At 38.9% G+C, this 27,491-nt stretch overlaps 1 protein-coding gene across 4 annotated transcripts in view; it reads left to right on the top strand.

Annotated features, from left to right (window-relative positions):
- dclk1a (doublecortin-like kinase 1a) overlaps nt 1-27,491 on the top strand; it is a 345,606-nt gene that overhangs the window by 246,003 nt on the left and 72,112 nt on the right. For all 4 annotated transcript variants that reach the window (XM_043692070.1, XM_043692072.1, XM_043692071.1 and 1 more), the window contains exons 6-11: nt 3,807-3,901; nt 15,689-15,776; nt 18,295-18,403; nt 19,924-19,981; nt 23,457-23,576; nt 23,967-24,113. In XM_043692070.1, coding sequence (XP_043548005.1) covers nt 3,807-3,901; nt 15,689-15,776; nt 18,295-18,403; nt 19,924-19,981; nt 23,457-23,576; nt 23,967-24,113 — 617 coding nt within the window. The remainder of the gene's footprint in view (nt 1-3,806; nt 3,902-15,688; nt 15,777-18,294; nt 18,404-19,923; nt 19,982-23,456; nt 23,577-23,966; nt 24,114-27,491) is intronic.

Below are 27,491 nucleotides of genomic sequence, written 5' to 3'. Positions count from 1 at the left end.
TTTCCCACCCCCCACCTTATCTCAGTCCCAACCCTCGGACTCAGCACCACCTTCTTGACCTGCAATCTTCTTCCCGACCTCTCTGCCCACATCTCCTCTCCGGCCTATCACCCTCACCTTAACCTCCTTCCACCTATCGCGTTCCCAACGCTCCTCCCCCAAGTCCCTCCTCCCTACCTTTTATCTTAGCCTGCTTGGCACACCCTCCTCATTCCTGAAGAAGGGCTTATGCCCAAAACGTCGATTCCCCTGCTCCTTGGATGCTGCCTGACCTGCTGCGCTTTTGCAGCAACACAGTTTTCAGCTCTGATCTCCAGCATCTGCAGTCCTCACTTTCTCCTAGTGATACTAGTGGTCATGTCTTTTGGTGGCTAGTTGGTGCTCATGTAACCTTGTGACTGGTTTCCTGCCCTTCCGCCTGCTGTAATGTTTGTTGCAGTCCTTGCAGGGTATTTTGTATATGACATTCATTTTGCTGGCTGTTGGTACATGGTCTTTTAGGCTCATCAGTAGCTGTTTCAGTGTGTTGGTATGTTTATGGGCTACCACCACACTGAAACCCTGATGATATGTTGTGGCCCGTTTAACTAATGTCCTGATGCAGCTCCGTTTGTGGGTGTTGTGATGATTGCTCCAGTAGTTGAGTATCTTAGCCGTGTGAGTTGCTTTCCTGTAGATGCTGGTCTGCAGTTCTCCATTGACTGTTCATTTCACGGTAACATCTAGGAAGAGGGGTCTGTTGTTATTCTCTTTCTCTTTGGTGAAATTTATGCCAATAAGGGTGTTGTTAATGATATGATAGATTTCTTCTAATTTGTTCTGTTTTGTGGTGTCATCCACATAGCAGACCCAAAGTTTGGGTTGGACTGTGGGGAGGGCTGTTCATTCTAATCTTCTTCTGCTAAGAATCCGGATATTGGTGATCCCATGGGTGTCTTGTTGATTTGTTTGTAGGTCTTGTTGTTGAAGGTGAAGTGGCTTGTGAGGCACAGGTCTACTAGCTTGAGGATACTGTCCTTGCTGATAGAGTTGGTGCTGTCTGGTGTTTGTGTCCTTGGTTTGTCAGTAGTGAGGTCAGTGTTTCTTTGGCCAGGCAGATGTTAATTGATGTGAATAAGACGTTGAAGGAGACCATGACTTCATCTTCTTCTATCTTGGTGTCTTTGATGATATTCAGAAATTCTTAGATGGAGCTGCATCAGGACATTATTTAAACAAGGCACAACACATTACAGCACCCAGGAACTATGAGCAGCAGAAGAAAAATACCTATACAATGCATTCAAGAACAACGGGTACCCGATAAGCACAGTCCGCTGATCCTTAAACAACAAACCCAAACAAGAAGACACACCATGCCTAGAGACTCTAGCCACCCTATCTTACATCAGAGACATCTTGGAGATGATGACTACTCCGACCCCTTGGCATCATGGTAGTCCACAAACTTACCAACACACTGAAACATAGGAAACTAGCCAGAAGGATACACAAGCACCAACTAGCCACCAAAAGATATGACCAACTATCACTAGTATCCTTACACACAGACGAAGAAGGACGATGGAAGGGTCAGCACTTCCATCCTAGGATAGGCTGAACAGAGACATGCATGGGAATTCCTAGAGGCTTGGCATTCAAACCGGAACTCCACCATTAAACACATTGATTTGGACCCCATTTACTAACCTCTGAGAAAAAGAATCGGAAATGATATCACCCACCGTAATAGACCAAGACACACAAATAGAAAGTGAGACAGAACACGAGTGCTTCAACGGAGGCTCACTGATGATGTTACCTAGCATGGTGATGAAACGTCTGAGAACAAACCTACCGGCTCAGCAAGCAAACTTACAACCTGAACCTCAACCTTGGCTACAAATCTTTTCAAAAATTTGCAATGTATAGTAATGACCTGGAGCTCACTGCCAATGAGCATGGTGAATGTGGAGTTCATTGCAGATTTCAGAAGGAGATGGATGGTGACTTGAGGGAACTAACTTTACAGGGCTAGGGGCATAAAATAGGGGAATGTAACTGACTGGATTACATTACAATATGACATAATATTAACGGTCTTAATGTGGCCTGTCCCATGATCTTGGAAATCTCTTCGACAACAGCTGCCAATTATCATCAATGTATCTCTTTCCAGATTCTTATCCAACTCTCTTTTAATTGTTTTGGTGCAGTTAGTCCCATTGCCTCCCACAACAGTCAGTTCAATGCGTTGTGCAATGTGTCAGTCTTTTATCAGAGGGTTTTCTACTGTAATAGTTATTCATTGACAACATTTATCTTGATTATTTTTCCATTGTTAAACCTTTGAGGCAAAAAAATCATTTTTTTAGCAAAGAAAAGGATGAAGTTAGTGGACTTCTGTGAACAAGAATTGGATGGAGGAATAGGAAGCTTGAGCCATGTATTATGATCATGATAATTTCATTTCAGCCTCAACTCCACTTTTCATGCCTTCTCCCAATAACTGTTCAACCCATTATTAATTAAAAATCTATTTCCTCTTTTAAAATTTCTCAATATACAGGCATCCACTGTACACCCAGATAGTGAATTCCACAAGTGTACAACCCTTTGAGGAAAGTAATTCTCCTTTTTTAAATCGACTATCCTTATCCTAAAAACTTGACCTCTCATTCTTGAAGCATTGAGTTTAATTAGGTGCAATGTTCTTGTTAAAATAAGAGGGAAGGCAATGGCCTGGTAGTACTATCGCTAGATTATTAATCCAGAGACCCCGGTCATGTTCCGTGGACCTGGGTTTGAATCCAGCCATGGCAGATGGTGGAATTTGAATTCAATTAAAAAATAAATTTGGAGTTAAGAGTCTCATGAAAAGCCATTGCTGATTGTCAGTAACTGGTTCCTTCCTTTAGAGAAGGAAACTGTCGTCCTTACCTGGTCTGGCCTACATGTGACTCCAGACCCTCAGATTGATAATTAACTGTCCTCTGAGCAATAAAAATTGAACTAACCAGTGATGCCCACATCACAGAAATGAATAAGGAAAAAAGAACCTGGATGGCTATCTAATCAGGTGGAAGGGAAGTTTGCCCACACTAACTTTAAAAAAGAAATTCTGATAAAATTTGGAAATGACAAAGAACACAGAAGGCGCAGTGCATTGATTTTCTGTGCTGTAACAATATGGAAGGTATTGCTCACTGGGCCAAAATCCTGCCTAACAACATTGTGAGTGTATTTATACCAAATAAACCATAGTAGTTCAAAAAAACAGCTGACTAACAACTTCTCAAATGTAATTATGGATAAGTAATAAACACTGGCTAGTCAGTGAAGCCCACATCCCCCGAATTAATAAAAAAAATCCTATAGACTTTAACCTCTGCAATAAATGAGTCAGTGAAATGGAAGGAAGGTGTCTCCCCAGAAAGAAAGCAGAAAATCAGAAAGGAAGCTTGGACGCAAGAAACTTTCATTCATCTTTTCATGCCTTCTCAAGTATCAACTCTGGAAAAATACAAGCCATCTGCACCCACTGAGCCAAAGAAAGTGGTTGTAGACTGAGGAATCTGAGTGTCAATGCAATAAATAGCAGCAAACAAAGGTACACAAAAAGCTTTTAAGATAATGCTAACTAAATTATTAATGCTTGCAGAATTTTGTGTCAACTCTTATTTAGAATGTCACAGAATCTGAGGAATGTCCACATTTCTCAATTGCCACTAACCCTTGGTCTAAGAATCATATTACTCAGTCCACAAAGCCTGTCCAAGTACACAACTTTTCAATAATTATGACCTTATACATATTTCTTATTTCAGTGAATGGAACACCTGGTAGCCAACTTTCTACTCCACGTTCGACCAAGACACCAAGCCCATCACCAACCAGCCCAGGCAGCCTACGTAAACAGAAGGTGAGATGTTGTAATTACACACAGAAGGGCTTATCTGGTCAAAACAGTTAATCATCAAAAAGGTAACAATACTGGCGAAGAGCTAATTAAAAACAAGTGAACTGCTCTTGGTGAGAAAAACAGCCTTTCATACACTTGGGTATTAAAAGTACACTGATATTTGTGTCAAATGAAAAGCAAAATCCCTGTTATAGAGAAAGCACCTTTGTAGATGTATATCATAATGAAAATCTAAATCTGTCAACCATGAGTACAGCAATGCAAATTGTTGAAACGAAAAGGAAAGACACAACATCATATGGAGGCTAGTATTCAGTGTAATCATTTTAATTGCAACTTTATTGATTATTTATGTACTTTATAAAACCATTTTAATTGCAAACTTTATTGATTATTAATGCACTTGATAGAATTTAAATGCTTTTGGAATTGTAACCAGGATTATTAAACAAGTAGAAATATTTGGTATAAGCTTGATTTGACCTTCTTACCGAAAACAAAAATCATCCTTTTGATATATCTACCTTTTGTCATTGTTCTGGTATGTTGCATGGCAACAAGCTCAACTGCACATGTTCAAAAACATGAATGAATGAAAAACAATATTTATGCCTACCCAGGTGAGAGTTTATTGCAATAACTTCTGAAACGGATAGCATTTTTATTTTAATAGGGAAAAACTCATTTTAATTTTCTTAATTTTGTGGGTACAATTATTTATTAGCCTGTAATAAACCTTACTATATTTCCATCTATTTTAACTGATTTTAAGAAAGGTTCAGATGCTGCAAAGACCTGTTCTGCCAATTTTGCCAGATGTGTTCATGAAACAAATAAAGTTCATATTGATGGCAGTTAAAGATGTAGAAGAGGTTTGACAATGCAGTTTGACAAGTTGTCCTTTGACAGATAAAAGTCTTCTCTTTACTAATCCTTACAAGTAGAAGAGATGGGACTTGTAGTCACTTAAAATAATGAAAATCCCTTGGAGCATGATCTGGTGCTGTTGAGTTTGGCTGGCAAACTGATGTTGAGTCTGCAGTCTGAGCTATTCAGTTGCCCAGCTCCATGGTTGACTAATGGCTCCCTCACCAGTTTTCTTCACTGACTTATATTTCACTGCAGTGAAATATTTCCTCGTACAATGTTCACTGTTTTTATTAAAGCAGTACAGTAAGTGTTAACAAAATGTGACATTTCATTTCACACAATACAGCTGGAAAAAAAATTAAAATGCCTCAGCAATAGATACAGCCCTTCATTTTACAATGTTTGTACCTCCGCCTCTCTACAGATGATTCAGATCCTGTGGGAGACACAATACAGAGAGACAATGGAGCAAAATGTCAGGTGCTTGTTATGTAAGAGTAGAACATTTAACCATCGTTGTGCTTCAACTTTTTCAATTTTTTCCCGAATTGTTATTGAAAATAAATTGAAGCTGGAAAAAGGGATGACATTTATGGTTCAACCTATCATTCATAGTTCTTTCAATAAGGCAATGACTACATGATCTAGAAGTAGTTAATATCAATACAAGTGACCATTAAGTTGGTGAATTGTTGAAAATACTGTTATTTAGTTAATGGTTCGGGAAATGTGTTCTTGAATATATCTCTTAGTTTTTTTGTTTACAAATATTATATGCAGTTTCAAAAAAATAAAGTTTTAAATATAGAACAAGGGCAAATGCAATTAAAACAAATTTGGACCATCTTACACCTATAAGGTTACAGTCATGCTTCCTAAAGAGGTTAACAGCTGACACAACAGGTGGATTTAGTTAGCTAAAGAGTTTGAGACATAATGTCTCTGGATATATAGTAATAAGAGAGACACAATGTCTGCTGTGCTTGTGAATAGTAGAATCCAGAGATATGTTTTTGTTTTAGAACTTGGAGCTAAATGAGATGAAAACATTCACAGAACCATGACAGGTGGTAAATCCATTTATTTCAAAAAAGTAAAGAAGAAATTGTAAATAGAGAGCATCCAAACCAAAGATCATATTGAGCACATCCTCCCAAAGCAAGAGACATCAGCGTAGAGATTGGTGAAGCTTAAGTGTCTCTTATTTCAATTAATCTGTGTATTTTTTGGAAACATTGATTACAGTTTGGATTTTGTGAGAATTACAGTTCACTGAGAGAAAATAGCCAAAGTAAACAGAAGTTAGTAAGACCTGTATGGTATCAAAGCAAATACTAAGTTTACTGAGTGTGTGGGAGGTAGCTGAGGCTTAATTTCAATTTGAGTTTTGAGAGAGAACTGCTTTTGGAAAGAAACTTGCTATCCTTACCCAGTCCGGCTTAATATGTAATCAGTTTGACAATGACCTGCCATCTGTAGTGGCCTAGCAAGCCTGTTAGTTGCATTAATCAGATACTGCAGAAGTTAAAGTTGTCCACTACCACCATGTTCTTAGCCAGGGTTGGGCAATCTTGCCAACAATGCCCGTTCCAAGAATTGAAGCTGATGTTTTTAACCATTCATGGGATGTGGGTATTACTGGCTGAGCTAGCATTTGTTGTCCACCCTCGTTGCCCTTGAGAAGGTGATAGTGAATTACCTTCTTGAATCACTGCTGTGTGTGTGATGCAAATACACTCACCATGATATTGGGGAGGATGTTCCAGGATGTTGATCCAGCAATAGTGAAGGGATGACAATAGAGATCCAAGTTAGAATGGTCGTGGCTTGGAAAGGAACTTTCAGATGGTGGTATTGCCATACGTTGTCTGACCTTATCCTTCTAGGTGGCAGTGGTCACAGGTTTGGAAAATCGAAGGAGCTTGAGTGGGTTGCTTCAATCAATCTGCAGATTGATACACACTGTTGTCATCTGCATTGGTGATGACGGGAATGAGTGTGGATGTGATGCCAATAAAACAGGCTGCTTTGCCTGGATGATGAGAAGCTTGTTGCATGTTGTTGGAACTGCAACTTTCAGACAAAAGCAGAATATTCCATCGCACTCTTGACTTTCACTTTGTAAATGGTGGACGGACTTTGGGAAGACAGAAGATAATTTACCATAATAAATACGGTTCCTAGTTTATGCATTTTATCCTACAGATCGTTATGCGACCAGTACTCATGCACAGGGACTAATCTTATTGTCACCAATTCTCAACTTTTGATTCTAATGCTGTGATCTTACCAGCTAGTTGAGAGGTTGGGTAGGACGTGGGTTTGGACAAAACATCAGGAGGACTCACTCAGCTGGATCATTTACCTAGTGATAGGATGGGAAAAAATTTGAGCGTTCTGCAACTGAGACAGGTGACTGAGTAACAACCACCTTTCATGGAGCTTCCGAGGCTGCAAAGCTGCTGGCCTTCTGATTGAGAGATTGATTCATAATAATTACAATTTATTACTTTGTTGTAGTTGCACTTACACTTGAAATAACAAGACATAACCATTGCACAAATGCACCAACTTTGTGGCGTGGGACAGACAAAAAACAGACATGAGCAAGGAGGTAATGTTGAATTTGTATAAGGTGCCAGATAAACCTCACTTGGATTATTGTGGATGCAACATTACAGGAAGGACTGACACAGTGTAAAGAGTGCAGAAGTAATTTACAAGATTCAATGCAAGATTCAGAAACTATGAGCATAGAATGACAAAGTTGACACTGTTCTCCTAAGGGAAGAAGGCCTAGAGGAGATCTGGTGGAGGATTTAAAAATTATGAGGGAGCTGAATACAGAAGGAAAAACTATTCCCACTTATAAAAACAACAAGAATAAGAGAACGAAGACTCAAAGTGGTTTTAAAACTAAGGAACAGCAATATGAGAAAACATACTTCCAGACAGTGAGTGATTAGGATATGGAATGCACTGCTTGATGTGTGGTGGAAAAAGATTAAATATGAGCTTTTATGAGGACAGTAGATGATTATTTTGGATGTAACTAATGTTGAAGGGTATGGACAAAAAGCAGGAGATTGGATTAGGCAGTGATTTGAAGATCAAGGCACAATGGGCCAAATGGCCTCCTTTTGTACCGTAACACTTCTGTGATTCTGTGAAAAAATGTTTTCATTAGGTAATGGTAGAATGGTGCAGCTCTGACACCTTTTTTAATATTGGCATTTAAAAACACATCTGCTCTTTGCGCTCATTTACTGGACCATATATTAAACAAATATAGCAAATCTCATTCACCTCTTAGGTATATTGAGAGGGAAATTTGTTCCAAAGTTATTCTATGCTAATAGATAAGAACCATGTTTATATTTTCACACTGCATTGAAAATATTCAATGGTTTTGATTCCATTTTTCTTATGCTCAGTGAGTTGAGAAGTCTTCTGGTTCCAAATTACCCATTCAAGTATAAAATACTAAAGAAATCCATAAACATAATAGTGTGTTTTTCAATTAATAATCATTAGTAGATGGATATGCATTTTTTTTGTGTTGTAATTGGCTGCTCAGTGGCTGGTGATCCCCAGTAGACATGTAAATTCTCCACATAAAATTTGATTTGAAAACAATACTGCGAGTATGATGTCTGGCACAGTCTCCTTCTGGTCCAATTATGGAATAAGGAGCAGAATTTGATTAAAGCAATTGCATTTGATCAGTTTTGAATTCCCTGTTCTAACACAGAATCTACTGTGGACTCCACTTTAACCACATTATGCAACATTCTGACAATATAACGTTTACCTCTGAGCCTACATTACTAATACAATAAACTGACAGAAATGCATACAAAATTTGCACTTTGTGTTTTATCTTCTTCCTTCAACCTATTCTTCTTTTAAATATTCCTTAAGATACACAACTATGTAAGTAATCAGGAGTTGCAGCTCTCCAGTTCTCTTTTTCTTACATTTGAACAAACCTGGCTTTCTAGATACCTTGACGAATACCCTGTGTCCATGAAAATTTGTGTGAGGAATTGTAGACATTTAATTTTCCTCCTAGAATGTGGGCTCTCAGTTACTGCCCATTCTCTGTTGCCCTGAGAAAATTATGTTGGGGTTTCTATTTCAACCACAGGATTCTGCGCAGTGATGGAGTTTCCCATAATGTTGGTGAGGGAATGTCAGGATATTATAATGCAACAAGAAGTATTAACTCCCATGACATTGCCACTCTTATCCTTTCCTGTGGTGGCCACCTCAGGAGAAAAAGCTATTGTTTGAATTGCTACAGCATATTCAGTAGATCATCTCATTAATGTTGTATTACAAAAATCAACTTTCCTGTTTTGTAAAGTACACATAAATATCTGTTTTTAAATTTTATTTATAATAATGTTATTAATAGAAAGGTGAACATTTATTTAATATCTTTAATTGCCTTTGAGATGCTGTGAAAGTGCTTCCACTGTGATGTTAGGGAGGGAGTTCTGGGATTTTGATCCAATGACATTGAAAAAGTGGAGACATAATTCTAAGACAGAGATGGGTAAGTGGATTGGAGGGGAAATTGTGAGTGGTGGTAGACCCATGCACTTACTTTCCTTATTCCTTAAAGTGGTATATTAGCCGTGGTTGGTTAGCTATATTGGCTGGGTGGTTGGTTTGTGATGTAGAGTGACACCAACAGCGCAAGTTCAATTCCTGCACTGACTAAGGTTACCTTGAAGGTGCTGCCTTCTCATTGAAGTGCAGTGATCCTTTGGTTAACCTCACCACCAGTCATCTCACTCTAAAGAGAAACCCTATTGTCCTTTTGGATCATGGTCACTTGCGGTACCATAGATTACATATTATGGAGATGCTGTGGTGCAGGTAGTCAATGGTATGTAGCCAAGGTGGAGGGAGTGAACATTCAATTTGATGGATAGACTGTCAGTCAGAAGGAAAGACTTGCACCTATATAGCCCACTTCATGACAGCAGGATGTCTGAAAGTGCTTTACAGCCAAGAAGGTACTTAAATCAAGCAGGCTGCTTTGTCCTGGATGGTTTTGTGTTGCTTGAGCATTGTTGGAAAGCCACTCATCCAGGCAAATGGACAGTATTACATTATATAGAAGCAGAGGAAATAGCAGGAGTAGATCATATGGCCTTTTGAGCCTGCTCTGTCATTCAATCTGATTGTAGCTAAAAATCCTACTCAACAGCCTGTTCTCGCTTTCTCCCAACACCCTTTGATCATTTAACCACATCTAACTCCTTCCTGAAAATATTTGATACTCAGCCCCTTTTTGTGGCAGAGAATTCAAAAGGCTCGCCACTCTTTGAGTGAAGAAATTTGCACTCATCTCAGTCACGAACAGCCTACCATGTATTGTTAGACTGTGACCCCTGCATCTTGACTCCCCAATCATTGAGAACATCCATCCTGCTTAGCTTGTCTTGTCTTGTCAGAATTTTATAGGTTCTTTTGAAATCTCCCCTCATTCTATAAACTTCACTGAATATAGTCTTAACCAATCCCGTGTCTCTTCATAATTCAGTCCTGCCATTCTGGGAATCAGTCTGGTAAATTATATTCCTGACTTGTGCTATATAAATAGGGGAAAGATTCTGGGAAGTCAGAAGGTGTTTCAGTTGATGCAGAATGTCAAGGCTCTCATCTGCCCTAATATTTATGTGGCTGTTCCAGTTAAGTTTTCAATCTTTTTGCGCCAGTCTACAGAGACACATGAAATATTTATAATCCTTCTGTCGTCATTATGATCAATGGCAATCAGAAATTTCTGAACTGCTTTGATTGTTGCTGCCACTTACAATACTGCAGACAGGCACTAATGGATTACAGAATAGTGCCTAAGAGATTTGAAGCAATAAATATTAAATCATTCAGTGGTTGCTGTATCAAAGATAACTAACAAATTGCTATATTGATCACAAATTTAAGCAGGTATAGACTCATACTAGCATTTCTCAATACATCGTGAAGATTGGCTTCATTTCATAATAAACTTAAAAATTTAACATATTTTTAAATAATCCTAAAAATAGAGGTTTTTGGTTTATAAACGTGCAAATTGGGGTTTGGGTGCATAGAGGATATCTCCTGAAATACATGCAATCCCACCAATGTTATTTTACCAGTTTCAATGCATGCTTTGTGCATAGGTTCAGCAATATTAATAAATCGAGAATGAAGACTGAATCAAAGCTCTTTTTTTATTAAAGAATTATCCCAAAAGACTGTGGGGAACATAGCTAAAAATTGTCATTCAGTATCATGAAGTAGTCTGTACACATAATTTGGATTGTAGCCCATTGTATTGCCTGTTCATGGATAATTGAATGAGTTTTTCACAATGTCATAAAAAGTTGTTGTGGTTCTGTTCGCCGAGCTGGAAATTTTTGTTGCAAACGTCACAAAAAGTTGTCAATAATATCAATTCAAATAAAAGCAAAATTCTGCAGATGCTGGAAATCTGAGATAAAACAGGAAGTGTTGAAGAAACTCAAAGTCTAGCATCTGTGGAAAGAGAAACAAGAATTAACATTTTGAGTCCAATAGCTTTTCTTTAGAACTGAAGCAGAGTCCAATCATTGGACTTAAAAGATCCACTCTATTTCTCTCTGCAGATGCTGTCAGACCTTCTGAATTTTTACAGTACCTACTGGTGTTCTTTGAACTTCTAAGCAATTGAATATAATGGACCATGAGTTTTATGGGAACAATAAATAATCTACTGTTTTATCTGACACCTTCAACGCGTAACAGATATTGGCTGTATCATTTTGACTCACAACTACGCACACCATGATTAATTAGTACCCCAGCAAAGATCAAGAGTAAAATTATGGCATTCATCACCTAATTGCCACTGCAGTAAATTCCCGGCTCTTATGCACAAATGCTGTTCCTACCAAGGAGATTCATTTGAATAATAGATGTGATTGAGTGACGACTCTTCTGTGACAACATATGACTATGCCAAATATATTTCACCTAAACAGCAATCAATTATGCTCCACCATTTAAGTGATATCTCAGAAATGAATGTACACTTTCATATATATGCACCTATGTAAAATGGAATGATTACTTATTAAAAGTACACATTTTGGATGGAAAACTGGATTCTGTAGGGGGTGAGATTACTCCTCAGAAACTGACTGCAAGTTCAGGATGTTGGGCATTAATGCAGAAATCCTGTGATATGTCACTCAGGGCTTTAGCACACTCCACACTATGAATATCCCCTGGAGCCAACAGTCATAAAAATCTTGAAGGCTTTCATCTCTTCCTTTTTTACATCACCATTTGGAACCTTTTAAAAGGTTGTTATATATGGATGTGAGGATTGACATAAGCAGTATGGTGATGTTATGGAGTTGTGAACAGCATAGGCCTCGTTTCTTTGAGATCCTAACATGTGGTCCTCCTCAACGTCTCTGTAATAATTTACACATATCAAATAAAGCCTGAAACATTTGGCAATAAATGACAAACAAGCTACAAATTCCATTTTTGGAAACTGGTGATGGCAATGGTTCCTCAAGGGAGTACAGTTAGAGTCAAGCTCATGATGATACGGGATTCCCTTGTCAGTGGATCAGCCAGGCATTTCTGAAGTATTAAACATGACTGCAGGATACTATGTTGCTTCCCTGGTACCAGGGTCGGGGTAACATGTAGCAGCTACAGAACATTCTGGGAGAGGGGATCAGCCAGAAGTTGTGGTCCAAATTGGTACCAACAATATGGGTAGGAAGAGGGATGAGGTCTTGAAGGCAGGTTTCAGGGAGTTAGGAAGGAAGCTAAAAATTGGGACCTCAAGATCAATAATTGCAAGTTACTGTACAGCGTCATGTACTAGTGAGCATAAGAAAAGGAGGATTGACTGATGATTAAATTTCTAGAGAGCTAGTATGGGAAGAGGGAATCAAGTTTCTGAGGAATTGGCCCCAGTTCTGGGCAGGTGAGAAGTGGACATGTTATACTTTAATGGAAGTGAAATTATCCCAAAAAGACAAAGTTAATAACATTGTACCTAAATGCAGTGTTGTATCTGTACTGGAACTGCTTGGCTCAGGCCATGACCAGTTCTGGAGCAGAAGTCTTCAGTACTATTGCTGGAATGTTGTCAGAGCTGTAGCCTCTCCAGTATCCAGGGCCTCCAACTGTTGCTTGATGTCACATAGAGTGAATCGAATTGGTTAAAGGCTGGCATTTGTGACCTCTGGAAGAGGCCAAGATGGATCATCCACTTGGTATGTCTGGCTTAAGGTTGTTGCGAATGCTTCAGCCTTATATTTTGCACTGATGTGCTGGGCTCTCCCATTAATGGGGAAAGGGATATAGACCACCAAATAGTAGTAGTGGTACTGCAGGGAACGGTATAAATCAAAGGATACGTGAAGCTTGTAACATAGGCAAACAGTTATCATGGGTGACTTCAAACTGTGCATAGAATCAATAAGCTAATTGAGCATTAGAGATATGGAGGAGAAGTTTCTTTGTTAGGGTGGTTTTCTAGAGTAGTACGTTGAGAGCCAACTGGAAAACATGCTGTTTACATTGAGTTTTATATAATGAAAAGCTAATTAACAACCTTGTTGTTCAGGATGAATGTCTTCAATAAGATAGACTTTATGTCTGAAAGTGAAGTAATTCAATCTGAAGCAAGGGCATTAATTTCAATTAAGGAAAATTATTAAGGCATGAGATACAAATCAGCTGGGGTGGATAGGGAAGATGTATTAAAAAGCATGACTATCCATAGGCAATAGACATTTTTCAAAGAATTATTACATGCATTTTGGTGCAACAAACAGAGGCAAGACTTATTCAGTTAATGATAGGGCCTTGGGTAGTGTTGTAGAACAGAAGGACCTAGGGGTTCAGGTACATAATTCTTTGAAGGGTGCCTCACATATATAAGGCTGGATGAGCTGGGACTTTGTTCGCTGGAGCGTAGGCGGTTGAGAGGCGAGCTTATAGAGAATTATAAAATCACGAGGAGGTATAGATAGGGTTAATAGTTGGTGTTTTTGCCCTAGTGATGGGGGATTTCAAGACTCAGGGGCATATTTTTAGGGTGAGCGGAAAGAGATTTAGAAAGGACATGGGGGCAAATTGTTTACGCAGAGAGTGATTTGCATGTGGAATGAACGTCCTGAGCAAGTGTTGGAATGAATAGGCAAGATTTGGTGGATATAGGCCAGGAGCAGGCACGTAGGATTTTAGTTTGGGTTCTTGTTCGGTGTGGACAGGTTAGACCGAAGGGTCTGCTTCCCTGATTCATGACTCATTTACTATGACTATGACTTTAAGTGACTATACGTTCCTTCAAGGCACAAAAACTCAGAAAGGTTATTCAACAGTGATTAAATAAAAGAAAGTTCAGGTTGTAGAGCTTTTAATTAAAAATGCATATAAAGTTCACAGAAATAGCAGTAAATCTGAGAATTGGGAAGTTTTTAGAATACAGCGAAGGAAACACAAGAAACTGATGAGGAAAGGAATTATGAACGCAATAAAGCAAAGAAAAATCCTAAAAATGGACTGTAAAAGCTTCTATAACTACATATAAAGGAAATGTTCAGCTAAAATAAATGTGAATCCATTAAAGGCAGAGTCAGGAAAATTTATGATCAGGGATAGAGAAATGGCAATGAAGCTAAATAATTACTTTGCATCTGTTTTCATTGAGGAAGCTACCGGAATCCTTCCAGAAATGGAGATCCAAGTAGTTAAGGAGAATGAGGAGGAATGCAGGAAATTAGTGTTTGTAAGAAGATTTTACTGGAGAAATTAATGGTACTTAGCATTGCTGACAACTACATCCTAGAGCATTGAAGGAGGTGGTTACAGATATAGCCCATAGTCCAGAATTCCATCGATTTTTGAATGATTCCTACGGGTTAAAATATAGCAAATATTATCCCGCTATTTAAGAAGGAAGCAAGAGAGAAAACAGGCAACTACATGCACGTTAGCACGACATCAGTGATTGGAGAAATGTTAAAATTTATTATAAAAGATGTGATAATTAGACACTTGGATACTAAGGATCTTACTGGGCATAGTTGGCATGGATTTGCGAATGGGAAATAAGGTTGAGTGAACTTAATGATAAACGAGAGCCAGTGGACATTGTAAACTTCAATTTTCAGATGCCTTTTGATAAAATTTCACACATGAGGTTGGTTAAAAAGTTAAAACACATGGCATCGGTGGTAATACATTGGCATAGATTAATGGTTAGCTCACAGACAGGAAAAAAAGAGTCGGAATAAATTGGTCATTCTTGTGTTGGCAAGCTGTGACCAGAGGGGTATCACAAAGATCAGTGCTTCCCTGTGCTTCACTGGTTCCCGCAGTTGTGTACAATATAGATTAATAATATATAGAGGCTATGAGGTGGGAACCAAATATAACATTTCCAGATTTGTAGATGATACAAAGGTAATTTCAAAGACTGGAGTGTTCAAGAAAATAACTCACCATTACCTTCTCAAGGGCAATTAGGCCTAGCCAGCAGTGTCAATATCCCATGATATTTGTTCTAAAGTTCTGTTGTTGATTCTTATAGCATAAAGTAATATATTTTGTTCATATTATAACCTAATTCAAAGTATGAGATTCTGAGTATAATTACTCTCAGTAATAAAACATCTTTTGCTTTCAAAATGGTGATTAATTATTTTCCAATGATAACTTTTGGAAATTGTACAGAAACGATTTCATTTTACTGAAGTTGACCTCTTCTTTAGGACAGGAATATAGTTTCATAAATAAGCTGATTGATGTATATTGTCAGATGAATGCATTACAGATTGTAATGGAAGGTGCACTTTCAGATGACTTTGTTGCATTCACCCACTGCAAACACAATTTTTTTTCTGCTAGAGTTCTCAGCATGGTGGATCCTCAACATCTCTGGCATCAACCAAAGTTTGCAGCTCCATGGATGAGAATGAAGGCCCTGGTTGTGAAGGTAAAGATCAAACCAGTAAAGCAACATTGTTTGAACAAGTGCTGTTTTGAAATTACTACCAATACAGAGCTTCTTATTTCTCAATTATGCAAATTGATGGTGTTGTTACCTTTGAACCTTGCGTTTCAGTTAGAGGGGAAAATGTGCATCAGAAGAATGGGAGATGGGAGGGTTGGTATGATGTGGGGAAACCTAGAATTAGGTTGAGGTGGATGAGAATATCAGATTCTTGAGCCAATGAAGATCTGGGAGAGATCAGAAGAGTCATGAGGGAGATCGGAAGCTTTGGCAAATTGGCGGGGTCAGATGGGGTTGTTCAATCATAGGTAAAGCACAAATACTGAATTAAAACAGGTGAGTGGGGAGGGCCACACCTTCTGATCAAGCAGTGTTTGCTTCCCTCCACCCACCAGGTTTCCTGAAGCTTGGAAAACTCGGCCTACAAATTGATGGTTATTTACAAGGCACTGTCTGATCATAATATTTAAATTGTCTATCTACTCCCTTGTGGGTGGGATCGTTAAAAATTGCAGAGGTTATAGCCTATTCAGCTCATTGTGTCTATTCTGTCATTCTTTTTAATCATTCATGGGATGGTCTGGCCAGCATCTATTGCCCATCCCTAATTGCCCAGGGGACAGTTAAGAGTCAACCACATTGCTATGGATCTGGAGTCACATGTAGGCTAGACCAAGTAAGGATGGCAGTTTCCTTCTCTAAAGGACATTGGTGAATCAGGTGGGTTTTCCATCAATCAACAATGGATTCATGGTCATCATTAGATTCTTAATTCCAGACTTCTTTTGAATTCAAATTCTGCCATTTGCCATGGTAAAGATTTGAACCTGGGTCCCCAGAACATTACTTTGATCTCTGGATTAACAGTCCAGCATTACTATCACTCAGCCATCACCTCCCCAGTAAGATCATGGCTGATCTGATGTAGTCTAAATTCCACTTTCCCACATTCACACCCCCTAGTATAAGCCTTGACCATGTTGTTGATCAAAAATCTAACTCAGTCTTGAATATATTCAATGGTCCTTTCTCCATTGCTTTATGAAAAATAATTCCAATGATTGATAATCTTCTGAGTGAAAAAATTCCTATCATCTCTGCTATAAAGGGATACCCCTTATTTTTAAGCTGAGTTTCCTTGTTCTAGATTCCTCATGAAGAAAACAGCATCTATCCTTGAAGACTCTCAGAATTTTATTTTTGAATTCTTCTAATTCATTTAAACTTCAAAGAATAAAGGCCCAGCACACTCAACCTTTCCTCCCAAGACAATGCCTTCATCTCATTAATCAGCATGATGAATATTCTCTGAATGCAAGTATACCTCCTTAAATAAGCAGATCAAGATTGCACACAGTAACCTAGGTTGGTCTCACCAATGCACCAATGTAGTAAGGCTTAACTACTTTTATACTCCATTCTCCTTGTAATAATGGCCAACATTCCATTTATCTTCCTAATTCCTTGCTGTACCTGCATGCAACATTGTGATTTATATTCAAGAACACCTTTCCATCTCAGCATTCTGCAATATTTCTCCATTTAAATAATATACCATTTTCAATACTTGCTGTCAAAGTGAATGACCTCACATTTTCCTCCATCTACCAAATGTTTGCAGATATACATTATCTGTGTCCCTAGGCAGACTCATTGTTTGCTCTCCACTACTTGCTGTCCTTACCTATCTTTGTAATATCCGTAAATCTGGCTGAAATATGCTAGGTCCCTTTATCCAAATCATTAACATACATCATTAGTAGTTGAGGCCCGAGGACCCATCCTGTGGTAATATAATCATTATAGCTTGGCAACCTAAAAATGAACTTTTTTCCTCCAACTCCTTTGTCTCCAATGTCAGCATTTTGCTTTTATTCCTATATTGACTTGACCTGATTGCATTCATGTTTTTTAAAATCTCCTACTGCCAATTCCTAATACTGGATTTCAGCATCTTCCCAATTACAAATGTTAGGCTAACTGGTCTATAGTGCTCATGACCCAGATGGTCTTTTTATCATCCTTTCTTGTGATGATTCCTATGTTCAGTTTTTGCTACTCGTGGTGTTTTTCCATTTATATCTTGAAGATTTATAAATGCTACATTTTATACTGTATAATGTTGTAAAGGCATTGCAATTCAAATGAACCAGGTAGAGTGATTTATTTGCACAATGAATTTTTTATAATCAATGTGCATCTCTTTAGCAGAGACACTGGCATTATTTGAAAGTAAATACTTACTATTCACCTAAAACTGAACATTTTAAATTTTAAATGATTTTAGCTTGGAAATTGTTGTTGATCTTAGTGGAGTAGAACATATGACATTTCTCTGGTCATTATGCTATCAAATGCATTAACCCTATTAACATAAACCTACAATAAAAGAGAAGGTACTGAGTATTTCCTACATGTACAACCAACATTAATTTACCTTTACATAAAAGCTTAGCTTTTATGACATGGTCATCACATTAACTAATACACATTCTTGCAGAAGTTGTCGAGGAGACATTCCAAGTGCCAGCATCCATAGCTGAACGTTACAAAGTTGGAAGAACTCTCGGTGATGGAAATTTTGCAATTGTGAAAGAATGTATAGAAAGGTTTGTATATAAAAATGTTCAAGTAGTTGTTAGCTGTTTGAGCAGATATATTAAGAGTGTATTTTCCAGGACTCTGTAGTTGCGTTATAAAGTAGTGGAAGAATTCAGTAACATTAGATGTCCATTCTTTGTAGGTATGCCTAAATATACTTAGCATTATACAGTGAGGCATTTTTAGCTTCTTGTGTGAGATCCTTTTTCATTGAGTAGATGGATGCCCCATTATAGGGGATCCTGAAGGTAGTTGATGCAGAGGCCCATCCTTTGGCCACATGACCTGGATGGTCTGTCTGAGTGCATGAGTGAAGGACTCAGCTTACAAACCTATCAGGTGAGTAAACACTTTTTGTGTTGTGTCCCACACTTTCCCCTACAGGTGAATTGTGTCACAAAGCTAGTCCCTTTTGTTTCTAAAAGCTGTTCCTTGACTCAAGGAGACTCTGTCCTTGATTTTTATTTAGAGGGGCAATAAACCGGGCTGGGCTCTGTTCAGTCTGGTTTGGTACAGAGATGAAAAGGATTTTGAGAGGCCTTTGGTTTATATGTAAATTGATGAGACTTCAGGCCAAAGTGGTCATGGTTTAGAAGTGGCCTGTATAAAGAGAGGGGCGTGGTCAGCTCTCCAGCTGAGCAGAGCAGTTTTAGTTCAGTCTTGAACTAGGAAGTTCAGTAAGGAGCTGTGTGGACTCTCTCTCTCTGCCTCTCAACTTCAACCTGTAAGCATGTGTTCCATTTATACTGGTTTTTAAAGGGGACTTTGGTTGTTGGTACTGTTGTGTATATTCAGAACAGCATAATTACTTCTAGTTGGATAGGTTGAGTTCTGTAGGGGTCCTTTACTCTGTTCTTTGTGTTTCATTGTGTAATGCTGTGAACACATTTTTGTCTGTTTTAAAATCTAGTAGTCAACCTCGCTAACTTAATCTGGGAAATTTTCACTGTACACTTACCAAAACAAATTGCAAAGTTATGGTCTGAGGCTGCCTCCTTAAGAATGTTTTGAGTGGTCTGACCTAATCCACACAATTGGAACATGTGGCTCTTCTGGCAATCGTCAGAATTTGTAATCTTGGTGCTACCTGTACATCTGGAGTTATTTGGCAATTTGCTCCCTGGTATTGGTACACAAGGCACATCCTGGAGACAGACCTGTGAATGGAATGGACTATGCAAGTAGCAAGGACAGGGAAGATATAGGCAACATCTTTCTCACAGACACAGTGCATCTGCATAGTAAAGCTTCCATTCAGTTTTAACTCAAATGTTGTAAGTTATATCATGCCTTTGGATGCATATGTACATATTTATCAAATACTTTTATTAACTACAGATTAGAATCATAAAGGTCCACACTGCCCAACAAGTCCACATCAGTCAAGTCCACGTCACCTAACTATTCTATATAACTGTTATTAATTCAACTGCTATTAAATTAAAGAAAATGTACAACAAATTAAAATAACTTCTGTAATTGATGTGTGTGCTATGCCATCATTTTTAATGGTATTTTTTTTCTTTAGGTCAACTAGTAGAGAGTATGCTTTGAAAATTATTAATAAAAGCAAGTGTAGAGGCAAAGTGAGTACTGGAAACATTATTTTATTCAAATGCTGGTAAAAACTAGAATTGTAAATCTCTGGAACGTTTACAGTATTCTACATAAGGGGCACTCAGTAGGTCAGTTAGGCTCATGATTTGAATCTCAGCATTAATTAGTCTATATTCATGCATGTCCTTGGTAGATATATTATAATCTTTCTGGCAGTGAGACAGCAGACTATTCCATCTTAGACTGAAGCAAGATTTGTCAAAACATAAGTACTGCACAAATAATATGGCTTCTGCTGTCTACTCTGAGAAAATGATGATGCCTACAGCACTCTTTCTGCTGTAAGTACAAAAATGGGAAAGAAGCATTTGGACACAAGAATTTAAAGAAGTAAATACAATAAGTAATGTAAAATAATACTTTTCATGTATAGATGGTTTAAAAATCTATCAGGAAGTGAGACTGGACTTATTGTGTATCACATAGGTAAAATACAAGTTAGTAATCTTTTAAGGACAAAATAACTTAGAAATTAGAAATTGCAGACAACTGCTGTTCATGTCTACATTGATCTCTACATTGTGGAGGCTGAACGCAGGCTCTCGGTCACCTCTGCCTATCTCTCCCTGGACCATGACCCCAGCATCGAACATCAAGCCCTTGTTTTCATGACCAGCACCCTCCCATAGCTTCCCCCAACCCCTCTTCCAACTTCTTCCCAAAATCTATAACCAGGACTGCCCAAGCAGACCCATACTTTTATCCTGTTCTAGTCCCATGGAGCTTATTTCTTCCTACTTTGACTTGATATTTTTGTCTAGTCGCTTCCCACTTACATCTGCAATTTGATTGATGCTTTATGTCGATTTTGAAAATTCCAGTTTGGCAGCTCCAACCTCCTTCTCTTCACCATGAATGAGCAGTCCCACTCCATATACATCCTCCATTAAGATGGTCTGAGGGCTTTCCATGTCTTTCTTGGGAGAAACCCTGAACTATCCCCATTCACCATCACCATCCTTGCCTGGCCAAGCTCATCCTCACTTTGAACAACTTTATCTTTAATTCCTCTTACTTTCTTCCTCATGTGGCCATGGGCACCCATATGGGCCCCAGCTATGTCTGTCTCTTTGTGGGGTGCATGGAACATTGCTTGTTCCAGTCCTACACTAGTTCTTCCCCAGAACTCTTTCTCTGATGTATCGATAACTTTGACTACACAGCCTCATGCTCTGCTTCCTGTAGGGATTCCATCCCATTCTCCCTGTTTCTCTGTCTCTATCACATCATTTCTGATGATACCAGCTTCTGCAGGAGGCCTCAAAAAATTCCCCTTTTTTCTCCACTGAGGATTCCCCACTACCATGGTTGAAAGGGCCCTCATTTTCCCACAGTTCTGCCCTCAGCGTTTCCCACTCCTCTCACAACAATGATAGAATCCCCATTGTCCTCACTTTCCACCCCACCAGTATCCATATTAAAAGGATCATAAACAGTCATTTCCAGAGGGATACCACCACATTCCTCTCCCTACACTGTCAGCATTTTGCAGGGACCATTCCCTCTGGAATACCCTTGTCCACTCATCTTCCACTCCCAACATGTCCCCACCTTCCCTTACAATCACAGAAAGTGCATCATCACTTATCCATTTACGTCCTCCTGCCTCGCTGTGCAAGGCATCAGACAGATCATCCTGGTGAAACAACAATTTACTTCCACTTTATTCAATTTAGTCCACTGCTCACAATGTAGTCTCCTGTACTTTGGAGAGACAAAATACAGACTGACTGACCACTTTGCAGAACACCCACATACTATCTGTAAAAACAACCCAGAGCTTCCATTTGCCTACCATATCAACACTCCCACCATGTTTCCATCCGAAAATGTCTGTCTCAGGCCTGCTACAATGCTCCAGCTAGAGGAACAACACCTCACCGACCAGCTAGTGACCTTACAGTTTTAAACCATTGAGTTTAGCAATTTCAGAATGTGAACACTCTTCTCTATGTTTGTTACCCTTCCCTCTGTCTTGTATTGGCACAGCTACCCATTTTCAACCATTTACATTTCTCGTTAGCATTCTACCTAGCTCTCAGCTCACCATTAATAACCTCTATGTTTGCCAATCCTTTTGCTCTCTCTCTCTCTCTCTCTCTTTCTCTTCCCCCCCACCCACCCCCATCTTCACCCCATCCCAGCCATTTTCAGTTCTGACAAAGGATCACTGGACTCAAAACTTTAGCGCTGTCTTTCTTTGTGCAGATGCTGCCAGACCCGTTGATTTTCTCCAGCACGGTGTTTTGTTTAAAAAATTAAGACATTCTAGGCTACCATATCTTCATTGTCAGCAATGCCAATTCGACATCATGCAAATCCTAATTCCCTGACCTTCCTTCATGTTCCCTCTATTTTAAATTTCAAACAAATCATTTGTATATCTTCACACTTAGAGCAGCACAGTGGGCAGCACGGTGGCACAGTGGTTAGCACTGCTGTCTCACAGTGCCAGAGACCCAAGTTCAATTCCCACCTCAGGCGACTCTCTGTGTGGAGATTGCACAGTGGCACAGTGGTTAGTACTGCTGTCTCACAGCGACAGAGACCCAAGTTCAATTCCTGCCTCAGGCGACTCTCTGTGTGGAGATTGCACATTCTCCCTGTGTCTGCGTGGGTTTCCTCCCTCAATCCAAAAATGTGCAGCTTAGGTGAATTGGTTAGGCTAAATTGCCTGTAGTGTTAGGTGTAGGGGAATGGGTCGGTGTGGACTTGTTGGGCCAAAGGGCCTGTTTCCACACTGTAAGTAATTTAAATTTATTGTTGTTGACTGTAAATTTACAACCCAGTTATTTTTCTGGACATTTGCTGAACCATAGAATCCTTACAGTGTGGAAACAGGCCATTAGCCTATAAAGTCCACACCGACCCTCTGAAGAGCATATCACCCAGGACTGCTCCCCTACTCTATCCCATGGCCAATCCACCTAACCAATACAGACACTTTGGAATGTGGGAGGAAACCAGACCGCCCAGAGGAAACCCACATGGACACATAGTATGTGCAAACTCCACACTGTCACCTGAGGGAGGGATCGAACCCAGGTCCCTGGCACTTTGAGGCAGCAATGCTAACCACTGAGCCACCATGCCGCCCTCAGACACCAGCAAATTTTCCCTTAGATGTAAGTTTCAGCATACAAAATGACAACTAGTTTTGTATAACTACTGTTCAACAGTGGATAACATATATTTGCCTTTATATTGCTGTTGAAAAGTGTGGTGCTGGAAAAGCACAGGAGGTCAGGCAGCATCCGAGGAGCAGGAGAATCGACATTTCGAACATAAGCCTTTCATCAGGAATGTGGGCTGATTATTTTGCTGTGTATGATAAGAGCTAATTACAGAATATGAACAGTATTTTGATTGCTTTGGTTTTGTCATGAAAATCATGTCAATCTTAAAAATATTGGACTAAAATACTGCTTCTTCTGCCTCTGACAGGAGCATATGATTCAAAATGAAGTGTCCATCTTACGAAGAGTAAAACATCCAAATATTGTTCTTTTAATTGAAGAAATGGATACACCAAGTGAACTTTATCTAGTCATGGAACTTGTCAAGGTAGAACATTTTGTTGAGATATGAGTCACAGAATGAAATAAGTCCTGAAGAATAATTGTTGGCATGTTTTATTCTCCAATTGTATTTTGTGGAGTTACATTCTCAGATGAATAAGGCAACTTTATGTTTAAACTAGAAATCTTTATTAACTCTTCACTGCAAAGAAAAGATGTGATTTATTGACTTGTTCATTGATACAGAAAATATTCTGTTTTAATTGCATTTTAGTTCTACGTTTGTAAAGGATTCTCAAATTAATTAAGTACCTTAAATATGTCAGAATGCATTATTATTTCCAATAACATGAAAGCAGCAGAAATAGCTTCTTTATCTATTCTGTTTGATAAGGAATGTACTTGACAAATATTCATGAAGTGGTATTTTTTTCAGGGTGGAGATCTTTTTGATGCTATTACTTCCACCAACAAATATACAGAGCGTGATGCCAGTGGAATGCTGTACAATCTGGCCAGTGCTATCAAATACCTGCATAGCCTTAACATCGTGCACAGGGATATCAAACCAGAGAATCTACTGGTAAGTTATAATTATGTCTTTAATTAATTACTTATAATGACAACGCAACTATAATACAGTATACTGGAACAATATGAGAAAGAACATCATTTAAAAGGGGAATGACTGGCTTATTTATAAAAGATCTTGGGAATTATTCACCATTATTGGTAAGTCATAAATTGTTAGTTGTATTAATAATTATGTTAGAAGTAGAACCAAAGTAACTCCCTCTTCGTGACATCGGCCAGACTTATAATTTCAACCTGGTCTGGGTTATAAGTCACCCCAGTGCAGAAAAGCATGATTAAATGTTAACGTCAATTCCATTTATATAAATGATTTGGATGTGAACATAAGGGGTATAGTTAGTAAGTTTGCAGATGACACCAAAATTGGAGGTACAGTGGTTAGCAAAGAAGATTACCTCAGATTACAAGGGGATCTTGATCAGATCGGTCAATGGACTGAGGAGTGGCAGATGGAGTTCAATTTAGATAAATGCGAGGTGCTGCATTTTGGAAAAGCAAATCAGCGCCGGGCTAATATATTTAATGGCGAGGTCCTGGGGAGTGTTGCTGAACAAAGAGATCTTGGAGTGCAGGTTCATAGTTCCTTGAAAGTGGAGTCATAGGTAGATAGGATAGTGAAGAAGGTGCTTGGTATGCTTTCCTTTATTAGTCAGAGCAATGAGTATAAGAATTAGGGAGGTCATGTTGTGGCTGTACAGGACATTGGTTAGGCCACTTTTGGAATATTGCGTGCAATTCTGGTCTCCTTCTTATTGGAAGGATGTTGTGAAACTTGAAAGGGTTCAAAAAAGATTTACAAGGATGTTGCCAGGGTTGGAAGATTTGAGCTATAGGGAGAGGCTGAATAGGCTGGGGCTGTTTTCCCTGGAGCGTTGGAGGCTGAGGGGTGACCTTGTAGAGGTTTATAAAATCATGAGGGGCATGGATAGGATAAACAGACAAAGTCTTTTCCCTGGGGCGGGGGAGTCCAGAATTAGAGGGCATAGGTTCAGGGTGAGAGAGAAAAGATATAAAAGGGACCTAAGGGGCAATGTCTTCACAAAGAAGGTGGTGCATGCATGGAATGAGCAACCAGAGGAAGTGGTGGAGGCTGGTACAATTACAGTATTTAAAAGGCATCTAGATGGGTACAAAAGATAGGAAGGGTTTAGAGGGGTATGGGCCAACTGCTGTCAAATGGGACTACATTAGGTTGGGATATCTGGTTGACATGGACGAGTTGCACCAAAGGGTTTGTTTCCTTGCTGTATATCTCCTTGAATCTAAGTTATTCAAAAAGACCTATCACCACCTTCTTCAGCAACTAGGGATGAGAAACAAATATCAACAGCCACAATCTAAGAATGTATATAAAAATAAGTTTTGTCTGCCCTCTCCTGTGGATATTGCATTTGTTATGTATTATTTGACAAGATATGGGCAAGTTCTGAGAGGCAAACATATCATGGTTGTTTTTGGAACCAAATGAAGGCAGAACCAGAAAAAATACCACTGAGCTAGAACTCCCAAGTCCATTTTCACCCTCAGATATTTTCACAATGCAGGGGTAGGAAGCAAGCATCAAAACTCATCTCCTGTTAAGTGATTGCATTATGGACTCAAGAGTTGGGTATAGTTTTAATGGAGGCAGCCTAGATTTCAGCAGGTGTCACATGTTACCTGGTAAACATCACTTCCACAATACATTGAGGGTGACATGGGCATAGAATTTGCTATTGGTGGGACACTTTAATGCTCACAGTTGTGGTTTGGCAGCACCACGATTGACCCTAAGGGATGGAACTGCTAGCTGAGTTCTGCAGCCTGTAAAAAAGGTATCTGTGGCAAATGGTGAGCAAGTGTTTGGGAATGAAGTGACTGCAACAGATAGATCAAATCTAAGCACTGTATTCTGCTGCATATTGGAGTGTATAGTGGTGGACAATGAAACAACTGATCAGAGGTGGAGCTACACAAATATCCCCAATTCTCAACAATGAGGAAGCCCAGCTCATCAGTGCAAAAGCTAAATCCGAAGTATTTGCAAGCAGTTACAGCCAGAAATGCTGAGTCGCTGATCCGTATCAACAACTAGCTCTGCATGTGTTGATTGGTATTGGCATTGGTTTATCACCTGTGTGCTGATATAGGAGGGAAATGCAGCTGGAAAGAAAATGAGAGGGAATACTGCATCTCAGCCTCCTCCCCAGGACCCCAGCATAACAATGTCAGTCTGCAATCAATTTCATTAATTCAATTGGTGACAAGCTGCAGGCATTGGCTATTGCAAAATCTTTGGACCTTGACACATTCTGGCAATAATCTCAAGGCTTGTGCTCTGGAACTACCCTCTGCGCTAATCAAGCTCCTCCAGCACAGATACAACACGGTCATCTACCAATGGAAAATTGCTCAGCTATGTTCTGTCCTCAAAATGGATGAAACCAACTGGAGGTGACAAAATACAACTTGCTTCATCATATATACTTCCACTGACTATATGATAATCTAGAAACCTCATGGTCACTTTATCTCTGGATTTGTGACATGTTTGAAATTGTCATTTGCCACAAGGTTCGATCTGAAACCTTGAAAATAATCCACCTTAGTTACTGATTTCCTGAAAATGTGCAATTCCAAATGACTATACCATGTCAAATGCTTTGAAGATTGAATTTACTATTCTGTAGCACTTCATATCAAACTGGAGAAACAATCTTTATGTTCAATACCATCAATTTTCTTTCAAGTGCTTGGTGCTGTGTGCATCATTAGTTATATGTTTGCTTTGGTAGTACTTCAAAGAAATTCATTTTTGACATTTTCTAAAATATGCTTAAGGCTTTTGCCTCCCAGAAAGTGTTGTGTAGTGCTACATAAGAGTTTAATTAGTTGAAAAATATTAATGATTACGGCAAAATAAGAACATTAATGAAGTAAGTAGTTCTAAGGCCTGGAGATGGATTACCATGATTTAGTATGCTAATCATAGACATAGGTCTGGGTCTTTAGAATGGAGATTTGATAGATAATAAGTTGCATATTTAGAGAATAACACCAATTTCAACAAAAAAAAAATCATTTTTTTATTAAGTATGGTAAAATATGGTTGCTACTATCGGAAGCAGCTGGCCATCTTCAGCAAAGCTTCTGACGAACATGTCAATACCAGAATTATAAATATGTAGACTGGTCTTTTCCCATAAAACTATTCTTCACAATTGAAACATTGTGACTCAGGCACTCATATGTATATGATATACTTTCATTTAATTGACTCAAACAAAAACAACAGAAAATCACAACTGATTATATAACAAAACTTGGGAAGGAAGGAGGAATTATACAATATAATGCAATGTGAAGAACATTAACCAGTATAATTAGG

Source organism: Chiloscyllium plagiosum, chromosome 6, assembly GCF_004010195.1.
Source record: "Chiloscyllium plagiosum isolate BGI_BamShark_2017 chromosome 6, ASM401019v2, whole genome shotgun sequence".
In the NCBI taxonomy this organism is placed as follows: Eukaryota; Metazoa; Chordata; class Chondrichthyes; order Orectolobiformes; family Hemiscylliidae; genus Chiloscyllium; species Chiloscyllium plagiosum.
This window is presented reverse-complemented; position numbering and strand designations above follow the sequence as displayed.